General features: G+C 39.3%; 1 protein-coding gene across 1 annotated transcript in view; it reads left to right on the forward strand.

Annotated features, from left to right (window-relative positions):
- Positions 1–13,430, forward strand: part of OCA2 (OCA2 melanosomal transmembrane protein) — a gene marked incomplete at both ends in the record, with an annotated part of 171,283 nt that overhangs the window by 41,384 nt on the left and 116,469 nt on the right. Inside the window, one exon of the mRNA XM_080614470.1 lies at positions 12,709–12,780. Coding sequence (XP_080470596.1) covers positions 12,709–12,780 — 72 coding nt within the window. The remainder of the gene's footprint in view (positions 1–12,708; positions 12,781–13,430) is intronic.

Genomic DNA, 13,430 nt, shown 5'->3' on the forward strand with positions numbered 1-13,430 from the left:
CAAAGAGACAGAAGAAAATCCATGGCGTTTATTGGAAAAGACTGTAAAAAAGAAAATTGTAGCTGCTGCTCTCCCTGAATTTTGTGGTGGATATGATATTCCTGCTGCTATTGCTTTCCTTTGTGCTAGGATGGAAAAATTGTGAAGAGGAATTAAAACACTGCTGCAGGAGTCAACAGAAAATCAGGGTAGGATTATCAGAACAAACCCATCTATCCTCCTTGGTGAAGAGTCTGAGCCATACCTCACTGGGCAAGAATAAAACTTTGCCCTTAGTCGCACCCCCCTGTCTGGGGATGGGAGGGAGCAAAACTGCATAAGACTGGGGCAGAGAGGAAAAGCCAGTGCCCCTGGGTGTGCTGGCCAGCTTCCAGCAGGGCAAGGATGCTCTCCTGCATGCTTTTCCTTCCTTGAGAGACTACTGTCCTGACCTGGGAAGAGAGAAGGCTGCCTTGATATTGTCTTGGTTGTCTGTGGTGTTTTACACTGAGGTAGAAATGGAGCCAAAAGGTAGGGCCTGGAGAGTGAACTTCCTAGTCCAAACCAAAAATCAGAAATGTGACTCTGGGCACTGCATGGAACCTGAATCCTGTGTAGTGAAACCTAAATCATAAAATCCAGCAGGAAAATTTAGCTTGAATTAAAATCTAGCTCCCTCTGAATCAGGTTAGCTGCATCCGTCCAGGACAGCATGGGATTGTGTGTCTGCTTTGGAGTCCCTATAACCGTAAAGCACCATCACCATTCAAAAGTATACCCCAAATTTTTTTCCCTACCCAGCTGAAAATGTGCAATAGAATGAGAGTAGACTTAGAATCATAGAATCATAGAATAGTTATGGTTGGAAAGGACCTTAAGATCATCTAGTTCCAACCCCCCTGCCATGGGCAGGGACACCTCACACTAAACCATCTCACCCAAGGCTCTGTCCAACCTGGCCTTGAACACCTCCAGGGATGGAGCATTCACAACTTCCCTGGGCAACCCATTCCAGTGCCTCACCACCCTCACAGTAAAGAATTTCTTCCTTCTATCCAATCTAAACTTCCCCTGTTGAAGTTTGAACCCGTTACCCCTTGTCCTATCACTGCAGTCACTAATGAAGAGTCCCTCCCAGCATCCTCGTAGGCCCCCTTCAGATACTGGAAGGCTGCTATGAGGTCTCCATGCAGCCTTCTCTTCTCCAGGCTGAACAGCCCCCACTTTTTCAGCCTGTCTTCATACAGAAGATGCTCCAGCCCCCTGATCATCCTCGTGGCCCTCCTCTGGACTTGTTCCAACAGTTCCATGTCCTTTTTATGATGAGGACACCAGAACTGCACACAATACTCCAAGTGAGGTCTCCCGAGAGCAAAGTAGAGGGGCAGGATCACCTCCTTCGACCTGCTGGTCATGCTCCTCTTGATGCAGCCCAGGACACGGTTGGCTTTCTGGGCTGCGAGCACACACTGAAGGTGGCTCATGTTCATTTTGTCATCGACCAACACCCCCAAGTCCTTCTCCGCAGAGCTGCTCTGAATCTCTTCTCTGCCCAACCTGTAGCTGTGTCGAGGACTGTCCTGACCCAGGTGTAGGACTTGCACTTGTCATGGTTAAACTTCATCAGGTTGGCATCAGCCCACCTCACAAGCGTGTCAAGGTCCCTCTGGATGGCATCCCTTCTGTCCGGTGTATCAACCGAACCACACAGCTTGGTGTCGTCGACAAACTTGCTGAGGGCGCACTCAATCCCACTGTCCATGTCACCGACAAAGATGTTGAACAAGACCGGTCCCAACACTGATCCCTGAGGGACACCACTCGTTACCGGTCTCCAGCCGGACATCGAGCCATTGACCACAACTCTTTGTGTGTGGCCATCCAGCCAGTTCTTTATCCACCGAGTGGTGCACCCATCAAATTGATGTCTCTCCAATTTAGAGACAAGGATGTCATGTGGGACAGTGTTGAACGCTTTGCACAAGTCCAGGTAGATGATGCCAACTGCTCTACACCTGTCCATCAGTAGCCCCATCACAGAAGGCCACCAAATTGGTCAGGCAGGATTTCCCCTTAGTGAAGCCATGCTGGCTGTCACCAAGCACCTTGTTGTTTTTCATGTGCCTTAGCATGCCTTCCAGGCGAATCTGCTCCAAGATTTTGCCAGGCACGGAGGTGAGACTGACTGGTCTGTAATTCCCTGGGTCTTCCATATTCCCCTTCTTGAAAATGGGGGTTGTATTTTCCAGTTGTTGGGAATTTCACCTGACTGCCATGATTTTTCAAATATGATGGACAGTGGCTTAGCAACTTCATTTGCCAGCTCCTTCAGGACTTGCGAATGGATTTCGTTAGTTCCATGGACTTGCGCACATTCAGGTCTTGCAGTCTCCACAGATAATACTTTAAAGACATAAACTAAGGGTGTGCATTTGGAATGGTATCAAGGTATGCAGAGCAGGAACAGGCAGCAAAACCTGCTGAGATAGATGGTGGAGGACTGGATTGAACAAGTGCATCCAGACATGGGGTGGATCCATCTGTCCCGTCCCCCAAAGTGAAATACCCTAGAAGTTCTCCCAGAAAGAACAGCCTGTGACTGAGCTAGCAACTAAACTGTCTGGACTATCAAGGCTTATGGTCATTCCCTGCCTTTCTCTTATTTAGGAGATGGGTGTGACCTCTGTGCATTTTGAGAGAGTCAAAATTACTTCGAAGCAGCTGTGCAGGAGCTCCTTTGCAACATTTCAAGTTGCTGCTTATGATGAGCATTGGATCAGTACACCTGAGGTGCCTGGATTTCTACTGCTTGGATAAAGCCACTGGCACCAACAAGGAGGCTCCAATAGACAAAGCCAATACCAGCTAGATAAGCTGTAGTCGCTTTTAGCTGCTGTAACTGCAGCAAAAGGGGTGTAAAAGAAGCAAAGTGATGTAAGACAAGTACAGGATAAGTTTAAATTCAAACAAAAATATGGTATAACAGCAAGCAAAATCCCCAGCTGATTCCCAGCTTAATATCTTGTAACAATGGTTTTGTATTATTAATTTAATATAAATATTGATTTTACACTGACTGTTGCCTAATTGATAGATCTATCTTCTTAGCAGTCTACCTCTGCTCTGATTATGTGTGCTTTAAGGAAAAATACCTTCTTTTTGGATGCTATGGTACTTCTGTAGTATGTAAATTGGCCTTAATTACAAAATTACTAGGAAAAAGTTGCCACTGGATGGTGCTGCCTGCTATTCTAAAGAATTGATAGGATTGTCTACTTTAAAAGATATTGTCACCCAGGCTTCACTTTATGCAGAATGTAATTTTTTTGAAATAATAGGAGTCATATTTTCAACACTAAGTGTAAAAACTAATTTCCAAATGTCCATTTTCTATTTTCTGTTGCCTTTTAAAACTAATTTTGAACTGCATTTTGTTCAATTTTTGAAAGACTGTCAAGCACATATGTGTTGCCCTCCCTTGCATACTGTGTATGTTGCTTTGGGTTGGTTTTTTCCCTTTCTTTTTAGAGACAGGCAATAGAACATTAAATTAGCTTAATTGAATGCTGCTGTTCTGCTTCTACCCTGCCTATGGCAACCAAAGCACCATGAAGCCTTAAAATTTTAACAAGGTGTTAGAACACACATGCACTTCTAATGCACACAAACAGGGATGAGAAACACTCAGCTTCTTTTTGGGCCTCAAGTGGTGTCTTCCTTCAGCAAGAGCAAGGGCAAAAGTAAATAAAAAAGCATGAGAGAGTGTAGGTGGCAAATGTGGAGCAAGATGTGAGAAGAAAAGCAGAGAAGAAAACTGGAGTGAGAAAGAGAAATGCTGGTGATTAAAGACTCCCCAGAGGAGCTGCTGGCTAGAGCAGAAAGCTTCCTGTAAAGGTAATGTGAGTGCTGTAGTTTGACGTACTTTTGTTCATAGTGCATGGCTGTAATTCTGTACGGTCATGTTACCCTAATATTGGAAAAAGACTGACAAAGATTCACACAGGGGAAGTAAAATAGGTTTGCTTTTTGGGATTTGCTCCACGTAATTTATGAGAAATTCACAGACTCATTAGTCTTGAGGATGCTGAGGTAACTGGGGAAATACATATGGTGGCATCTTCTTCAGTTTCAGAAAACATTCCAAAACTGCAAAGGGGGTCTTGCAGCCCCCCCCCCCATTGTTGTTTCAGGGCACAAAAACGAGTGTCTGTCGGAAATGATATCCAGGCATGTGGACTGGATGGAGGCAGCAAAATCTGCTGAGATGGGTGCTGGAGGACGGGATTGATCCTTGTAAGAAGGTTTTGCAAGACTGAAAGCTTGTTGCTAGGCCAGCCTGTCGATATACCAAGGCTCTGGACATGTCAGCCCACAGTAGCGGTCTGATTTATCCTCTTCTAGGTAACAACATCTGTCCTTTTTTTAATGGCTAATGACCAGATCTCTCTACTTTAGTCACACAGTAAATGTTTCTTGTAGCTAAAATATTACAGCAGTGAGGTGCCTTGGCTTATAAAAATGATCACCATCCTGTTTTTCCACAGGACTCCACTTTCTATTAATCTAACCTGGCTCAAGGCCCTGATTTAGAGGACATCAGCTCATTCATCTCTGTATGCCTCTGTCCAATTTTACATAAAGTCAAGCCCCCCAAATTCATAGCAAACAAAAAGACTCACTTTTAAGATTTGACTCTAAGGGGCTCTACAACTATCAGATGTTACTGGATATTCCCCTTCTAGTGTTTCCTGGAGGTGTATAAAAATAATTTTCTTACATCAGAGCCATCCCAATAGGTAGAGGCCAGAAAACATCCACCAGTGGCTATAATGATAGAGATATGACAGAGTCTTATTTTTTTTGCATGAATCTGGTAGAAATATTTACTAAGCGTGATGCTACATAGCTTTTTATTCCCACTTGTTATTAGCAATATTCTGTGGTGGGAAGTTATTTCAAAACCAGACTCTACTTAGAAGTCTAGCAGTCATTTCAACCTTCATTATATATGAATAATCCCTCTTCTTGATTCTCTGATCTGTACAAATGCTGTTTCCCTCCTTACTTCCTGGATCCACACTCCTTTCTCCAGCTTTGCTTTTCCCCTGAGTTTCCAAGGCATGAAAATATAAGGGTTCCAATAGTTTTGTTCATCCCATTAAGTAAGGTTATGTTTATCCTTGCATCCTTCTAGTGCTACTTTGAACCAGTTAATTCGATATTCCATATCAGCATGAATCTTTAGCCCATCTAATTTTCTCTACAAGCAGCAAGCGCTGGTATCACCAAGTGAAAAAGCCCTCAGACAGTGAAAAGATTGCAAATTGTGCACATTATTCATTCAAATCCTTTGATAGAGCTATGAAGTAACAAATACTTTTGCAAAATCTAGAAACAGCTCATAGATTTTCTATATAGAATAGGGGAACGAATTAATAAATAATTTATTCACAGAAAACAATCTGATCTCCTTAAGTCACTCTCACTCTCCTTCTATGCAGTCGTGTTTTACATATAGAGGGAATTGTTGTCAGCTGGTGAAACTTTCTGACTTACCGTAGTTACTTAATCATAGAATTTCAGGGCTATTTTTCCTAGACAAAACTCCCCAAATATCCCTACTTTGTATTTCTTAGACTGCTCAATCAACATACCCTAGGAAAAACGGTGAACTAATACAGGTGTTAACTTGCCTTCAATACCATATGGTATTACTTTTAATCATCTTCTGTTTAAAGATAATCATCTTGTGTAGTGCCATCTTATATTTTGAAACATCGCATTAGAGAGTGGCAAATTGATGCCTTCTATGCCGTTCCCTAAGGCAGGGTTATATACCATGACTTCCTCCACTGGCATTGAATTCAAGCAGGTGATTTAGCATGCTATCTGAGTGAAAACAAACATTATAGCAGAATGTCATAGGTGGGTGCTTTCTTACCTCGGGGTTGTGTAGATGTTCGTTAGGGGTTACACAGTTTGCTATAGAATCTGATGTTGATATTAAAAAAACCCCAAACAAGTTTTTTAGAGCTAGGAATCTGTCTGTAAAAATCACTTATTGATGTATAGGTAACGTTCTGGGGTTTTTGTTTTTGGTTCTTTTTTTGTTTCCCCCTCTCCCTCCCCTCCCCCCAGTTACAGGGATTAGCCATTTGTGGTGCAATTAAGAAGAATGCATGTTAGTACTAACATATGCAGCTAATGTTTCCAAGTCCAGACACTTCTCCAGTCTGTGCTCTTTATCTTGGGCATATATTTCATGCATATAGTAGTACCATTATACTGACTCAATACTGAATTCTTGTAAAAATGAGTAAGCTGTTGATCCAGGGTTGGTTGGTTTTTTTTCAAGCAAGGCATACTTATGTACCGTGATACAGTTTTGATATATTTTTACTTACTAAAAGGATATTAATAATAAGATTTTGTAAGAAATTTGACATAGTGTAAAGTCATATTTTATGATTCGTGTGTCTGCATGTATAGAATGCACAGAGATAGTGTCCTAATCTGCAGACAAAGATAGAGATAGATGTTCTTGCTGTTACTGATTTTTGTAATGCTTGTAATCACTTTGGGATACACATAATCTTTCAGCAGCTGTACCCTACATGGCTGCCTCAAGAACTGATTTAGTCCACTCCTGAATACTGCATCAGTGTAAGTCATACTTTCTAAACTATGTCAAGCAGTTCTCTTTTGCTTCATTAAAATCCTCACAAAATTTACTTGCTACTGCTTAACTAAGTAATTCTAAGGCAATTAATTTTTCATTATCATTCATTTTGCACTAGCTGTTGAGACACATCCACTGTAAGGGGTTCCCATGGGCTGGGAAGAGTGCCTCACAGCTGAAGAAGCTGGAGTACTGTTTCTGCAGAGCTCGTGTAGGGAGTAACCCAGGAGGAGGAAGGTGAGGAGGTAAAGCATTAGCTGCCATCACCAGCTGAAGGGAACGTATGTTGCTGTACCTTCACTAATTAGTACTGGTTAATGGTCTGTTAATATAGGTGAGCAGGAAGAAAATCAAGTAAACATGTTTGGCTCCACTGACCTTCATTTTCTGATACTCTTATCTATACCGACTATGTCCTGTATTTTCAGTCTATCGGTTTATATTCTGCCCAAATTGTGCAATATGTTAGCAGTAAAGCAAATCTTTATGAACTAAGAATTTGATGCCATTCAACTCTGAACTCTGCCCTGCAGTAGATCCACTTCGAAGTAGTGCAAGGCTTTTTTTGGCCCTTGTTGTTTCCTAACATAACCTGAAATTTTCAGTTTTGTTGCTTGAGAGAGTTAGGAAAAATTAGCTAAATCAGTTAGTTAAATTGCCATTGCATTTCTGCAAATTTATCTAATGTCAGTTTCAGGCTTTGGGATTTATTTTCCAAACTGTAATTGGATCAAATACATGTAACATGAAAAACTGAAGTTTCATCTATACCCTGCTAAAACAGCTGGAATAGTCCAAGGCAAAACAGACGACCAGATTTATAATGTGAAAGCAAATGATAACATAATCTCCAAAAAGGGATCGGACTGAGGAAAATCTTTTCAAAGGCAGTCAGGCTAATACTATCTTGATTATCTTCAGGATAATCAAGATTCTTTGTCTTTGAAAAAAACCTCTTTACTGCTAACCCAATAAACCCTTATTAAAACATAAAAAGGAATAGATATAAAACATGTCAGGAAAAAAGCTATCCTAGAACAAATTTTCCCTCCTTGTCCCCTGAGAATAAAGAACTAAACTAGAGACTTTATAAAGTCTAAGGGGGATTTGGCTGTTGATTCTACAGAGAAGGTCTTAGATACTCTTGAGGAAGGTGAAAAATACATAAAACCCATATGTGGATATAGGCTTGGGAATAAATGTCTCTGGCTGAAATACAGCAATGCTGTTACTCTATTGAAGGAAACTAATTTATCAGTAAAATAAGTAGTTCAATGCAACAGGCTTCACTGGAAAAAAAATGGATAAGAAATGAATTGAGGCATTTGAAGATTTACATTAAAGTCACTGACAGTCATCTTTCAACTGCCATTTATCACGTATAAATAAGGACTTGTGGAAATCAAATGTTTGGTATGTGTCATTTATAAAGTATCTTCAGAAGCACATTCTGGAAATATGCACGCCCTGGATTTGAGCTGAGAAATGTGTGCTCTGAAATAGCATACAGGTAACCATTCAATTGCCTTCTAAATAATTTCCCTTTATCTCCTGAGGCACTGTACAAGATAACGTGTCTGGAATTTTGAATCTTTTTCATAGTGATGCTGTTGCAGTCTACAAAAGGTTTGATGAACTCTGTGCAAACATTCCAAAGCACTTTCAGAGAGATAAATTTAAATCTGAAGAAGGTCTAGGTTGTCTGAGTCCAGCTTGCATTATAGCTCTGGAAAAGTATATTTTTAATTCATATCAAGCACAAAAACTTGTGGTGTAAATGATATGGGTTGCTTTCATTTCTCACCTTAAAATTAAGTATTAATTAAGAATATGAGAACTATCATACAGAACCAGCATCCAGCACATTGTGTTTTATCACACAGTAAGCAATCATAAGACAAAATTTCTATAGATAATTATGAAATAAAATAACTATAAAAATTTTTCTCAATCTTTGCCCGTTCTGAGCTGACCCTATAGCATGACCCTATGATGTTGCTGTTGCCACACCTGCACTGTTGATGTCTTTGAGAGCCTCTATTGTTTCAGCTTTGGGTGTTTCAATTACTTCTATATAATTCTGTAAATATACATTTCCTTTTTGAAATCTCTTCAGCTGTCAGCCTAGTGATATCATGAATCAGTGTGCTCTATGACAGTCATGCAACGTGAAGAGTGAAATCTGGGCTGCATTATGTACAGTAGCAGTTTGTATTGAGATAACTGTCCCTTTATAGAAGCCAAACACCATCCCTTGCTGTTTCATTAAGTCAGCATTGCTAGGCAATTGTCAGACAAATACAAATATGCTGTTAGTGGTGAAAATGACCCTTCTGTGAAGAAATTATAAGGCTTGTAGCTGGATTGGGAGGTGGGGAGTTCCATTTTGCAAATTAATAGACTAAAATCTTTGTATCTTCCTTGTCCTCTCTTTTGTGTCTAAATTGCCATTGCTTGGTGGTTTTTTTTTTTTTTGGTTTTTTTTTTTTTGTTTGTTTGTTTGTTTTTGTTTTTTTTTGGTTTTGTTTTTAAGAAAACTTTCTGGGAAATGAGGCAAGAGACTTTTATGGTTAGTGCATTTTACAGTGTGCTAAAACTGACTAAATCATTGAAACGTGAGGATTCACAGTTGTGTGATGGAAGAAATAAGATGAAAATGAGAGGTCACTTTGAGATGTGGCTTTTATAGAATAAAGGCCACAGAGGATGGGAACATGTAAGGAGATATTCACGTTGGAGAGAGTAGAAACTAAAATGCAGGTAAGAGGCAAGTTGTAGATGGCGTGAAAGATCGGACAGAAGGGTTGTTATGAGGTATGCCTGATGGAAAGAATTTTAGTGATGGCTTTTACCAAAGGAATGAGTACCATGTAGCTGAACAGTGGCCCAGGGAAGAGCTTATTAGTGTTGGGAGATGTATTTTGAAAAGAAGAGATGAAATAGAGAGGAAAATGTAGGTACCATAATAAGATCTGCAAGAGATATTGGCTATTTCAGTGTCTTTGATGAGTACACGTTACACTGAGTCTTTTATCGGAATTTGTTCACTTTTGCTATTGAAGTAACTTTCGGCCCACCATTTCCTTCTGCTTCCGTTCTTAGATTGTACATGAGAACTCAACCTAGTCAGGCTGATGCAGTCAACCCAAATTTGTGATCTTATAGGCAATTCATATTTGAAAGAGAAATGCTATAAATTGGGGTTCAGTGTGACTGTCTTTGCTTACTAGAGAATACAGAAATTTCTCAAGAATAATAAGGATCAGATGAACACATATTATTTCTCACTTAATCTTTCCAAATGTATTTTAGATTCAGAATTCCACCAGATCTCTCAGCTTTCCTGGGGTTAAATCTCTGTCTTAATTTATTTCTGAGCTTTTTTGTACCTGAGATTTTGTTTATGGGTACACTCTGAGATTCATCCTGAAATGATACTCACCTTCCTTTCAGGCTTCAAAAGGTTTGGATCAGATCTGTACTATTTTCCAAAATAATAGTAGTAATGAAATTTTAGTTAATATAATGCCCTCCAAATGTGTAGTAGATGGAAATGTGGTTCAAAAAGTGTCACAACTTCTAAGCTGCATCTCTTCATTTCTCCATTTGCAAGCTTTTTAAAAATGACTCTGCAAATATATATATATATTTTTTTTGAGTTTGCTTTATAGTGAAAAAATTAAAGAGTAATCCATTATTTCCTAAACCTCCCCAAATCTCAGCTTTTACATATTTACATGTCTTGGAGTTTCTGTAAATGTGCTTTCTAGGCTTTATGTTACCATATAACTTCTACTTAATAGTTTGCTGGAATGAAGAGTTGTATATTTTACAAGTTTTTTGTAATAGGGCTTTGCACCTGAATAATCTGTGTTCATTCTTCAGGATGTACTTTTTATATCTTTCTTGAAATATCACCAGGATGAAGGAACTGACAGAATAACTCCATTTGAACTGCATTTTTTCCCCATCTTTCTGCAGAAATTAATGCAAATTTAACCCATAGGTGACAGGAAACTCTTGGAAGCTGAAAATGCAGTCAGCACAATCTATGCAAATAAGTATACAACAGTGATGGGAGAAATGCTTATGTGAAAATATGTAAAAAAATTAAAGCCAGTCAAATCTCAGAAAAAAAGATTGTATCTTTCTGAGAACTGCAAAAGAGTTAACATGTATGGTGATCAGATGAGGAAAAAGCCTTCAGTCTCAGAACAGCTGAGGATTCCCCAGTAGCTTACCCTTGAACATGATTTGCCCTGGGAAGAAGTTGATCCCCTTCCTTAACCAAGACCTCTGCTTCTTGTCTTTTATTGGAAAGAACTGTAAGGTATGATTGCTGCAACCTGTCATCAGCCACAAGAACTATCAGATGCTCCCCAACTTTGCAGAATCAGAAGGACTGTATGTAGGTGTTCATATGAATCCTCTGAAACTGAAAATCAAAGATGAACAGTGACATATCACATGCATTTCTATGGGAGCTGGTGGGAGATGTAAGGTGTGCTATTTACTTTTAGGTCATTAGGACATAAAATCCTTGTTCTAATCTGCTTTGTCACTACAAATAGGTTATTCTTCAGTCCATTTTGAAGAAAAACATATGAGAATGAGACAGATTTTTTCTTTTGACTCCTAAATCAATGATTTCTATATTTATTTTTCTAGTAATTTGGTAAATTGCTTGGTTGTTTACCATTACTGTAAAAAATCTATGTCCAAAGAAAAGAAAAAAAGACAAATCTTTTCTGTTGTCTTTTCCTTTACAGGCAGGCAGGAGGGCCTTTAGAGGTCCACATCCTACTGTTTCTTATCAGCAAAATATTTGTTACGAAATTATCAATGAGTGCAATATTTTTAGACTGCTTTATTTCTTTCTGAGAAATAATTCTTGTGTCTGAATAATATTTAAACACACTAATAGGAAATGCTGTTCATTAGACACGGTCTTTTGTAGTGTGATTTTCATTAATTACATTCTTACTTTAACTGAGTTATTTTACACAATCTGTGATCTTCCAGTCATAGTCAATTAAATAACTATAAATGAGCACTTGGAGGAAAAAGCACATTTTCAGGGCATGCTTGCTTTTATACTTTCTCCTTTAGAATTTTAAGTACAATTTATTCATTAGATATATAGATGTGGACAAATGTCCATATAATGTAGTAATTGCTGCAGTATTAAATGAATGTCTGTGCTGTGGTTAGGGATTTGGATGCTATTTTCAGATGCATTGCTTGTATGCTAGAGAAACGTTAGAGATAGATACAGAAGTGTTGTTCAAGGCTGGGTTAGTCTATACACTGGTGAAAGCAGCTTTTGAGGAACTGAGGAGGCTGTGGCAAAGGTTTCCAGCAGATTTTATTCTTGGAATCAAAACACTTTGTACAGAAAATGCGGATGTAAAGAAACACTTTATGAAGGAAGAAAACTCTGTGTAAGTGAGACATAAAGCAAACGTATAGGCTTGACAGATCTGTCTGTGCCCAGAACTGGACTTGGAAACTCCCACTCTAGTATGTTTCTGTATGCATAGGATGCATCTGTTCCACGTCTGAGCTATTTGCTTGGGAATTACTTTACAGACATTGGAGATGAGCAAGCGTCTATAAAGAATGAGGTGGACAGCTTCCTGTCTTCTTTCCATGAGCTGTGAAGGGAAGCCAACAGGACTAGGCTTTTTTGATCAATAAGTTAGGGAAGGCGAATTGCTTACCTTCTTGGGTCACTCATTGTCAAATATAAGAAACTGGTTCTGAAGTCCCTTCTCTGCTCTGAGATCAGAGCTGAGACTTCCTAGCAGGCTTTTGCTCAAGCATGGCTTCTTTTCCTTTTTTTTAATAACATCCTATAGCAGGGCAAATTAATCAGCTATTCTCTAATCAGGTCTTTTTGAATGAGAATGGGGTGGAATGGGTAAAAAAGCTCCAAACAAACCAAGAAAATCATCAACTACATGATTTTTTTTTATCATTTTCCCTCCTCCTTTTTAATAGTAAGAAGATGTTTATTAGAGTCTCTGGTCAATTCTTACCCTTTGTTGCAGATTGTCCACAGGACCCTTGCCGCGATGCTTGGCTCGTTGGCAGCTTTAGCTGCTTTAGCTACTGTTGGGGAGGTAAGTTGTCAAACTGTAATAAGTGCTCACATTGTTTCTGGGTATGTTACCGTAAATTTCCATGTTTGCGCAGTTATGACTGGGCACATGACAGAGCAGAGTTTTTCAAGAGAAAGAGATGGTAAGGCAGATATTGGGATTGGCAAGCATCTTGAGGAAAACAAGTCAGCCTAGAGTATAGACAAGAAGAGTCGGAAAAAAATCAGCTGGTGGTATTCTGCTCCGATTTGCAGGAAACTGAGTACAACTGTTTTCATCTTAATGCTGAGTTACTGTAACACTGTTATTTTCAGTAATGTTAGGTTACCAAGCAAGCCTAAAGGGAAATACATTGCCTTATACTACCCTAAATAATTACACCTCATGCTTACAGCTTCCAATCCTTACCTGCTCCCTCTTCTCCCAAACCTCCCCACACACACACATTGACTTACTCTTAGTTGATATTTAATGAAACCTTTGATTGATTTTCTTTGTTTTTTCTCATAACTGGTCACCACATCATTGCTATATTCACCCAGTTTCCTTCCAGTTTGTTCACAGGTGAAGTGGTATCGTTCTGTTCTCTTACCAAAAAGGAAACTAGGGTGCACTATATAATTCAGTCATCTTTTATTTCTGCAATGTTATGTAAGGAACAGCTAGATAAA

Source organism: Psittacula echo, assembly GCF_963264785.1.
Source record: "Psittacula echo genome assembly, chromosome: 3".
Lineage (NCBI taxonomy): Eukaryota > Metazoa > Chordata > Aves > Psittaciformes > Psittacidae > Psittacula > Psittacula echo.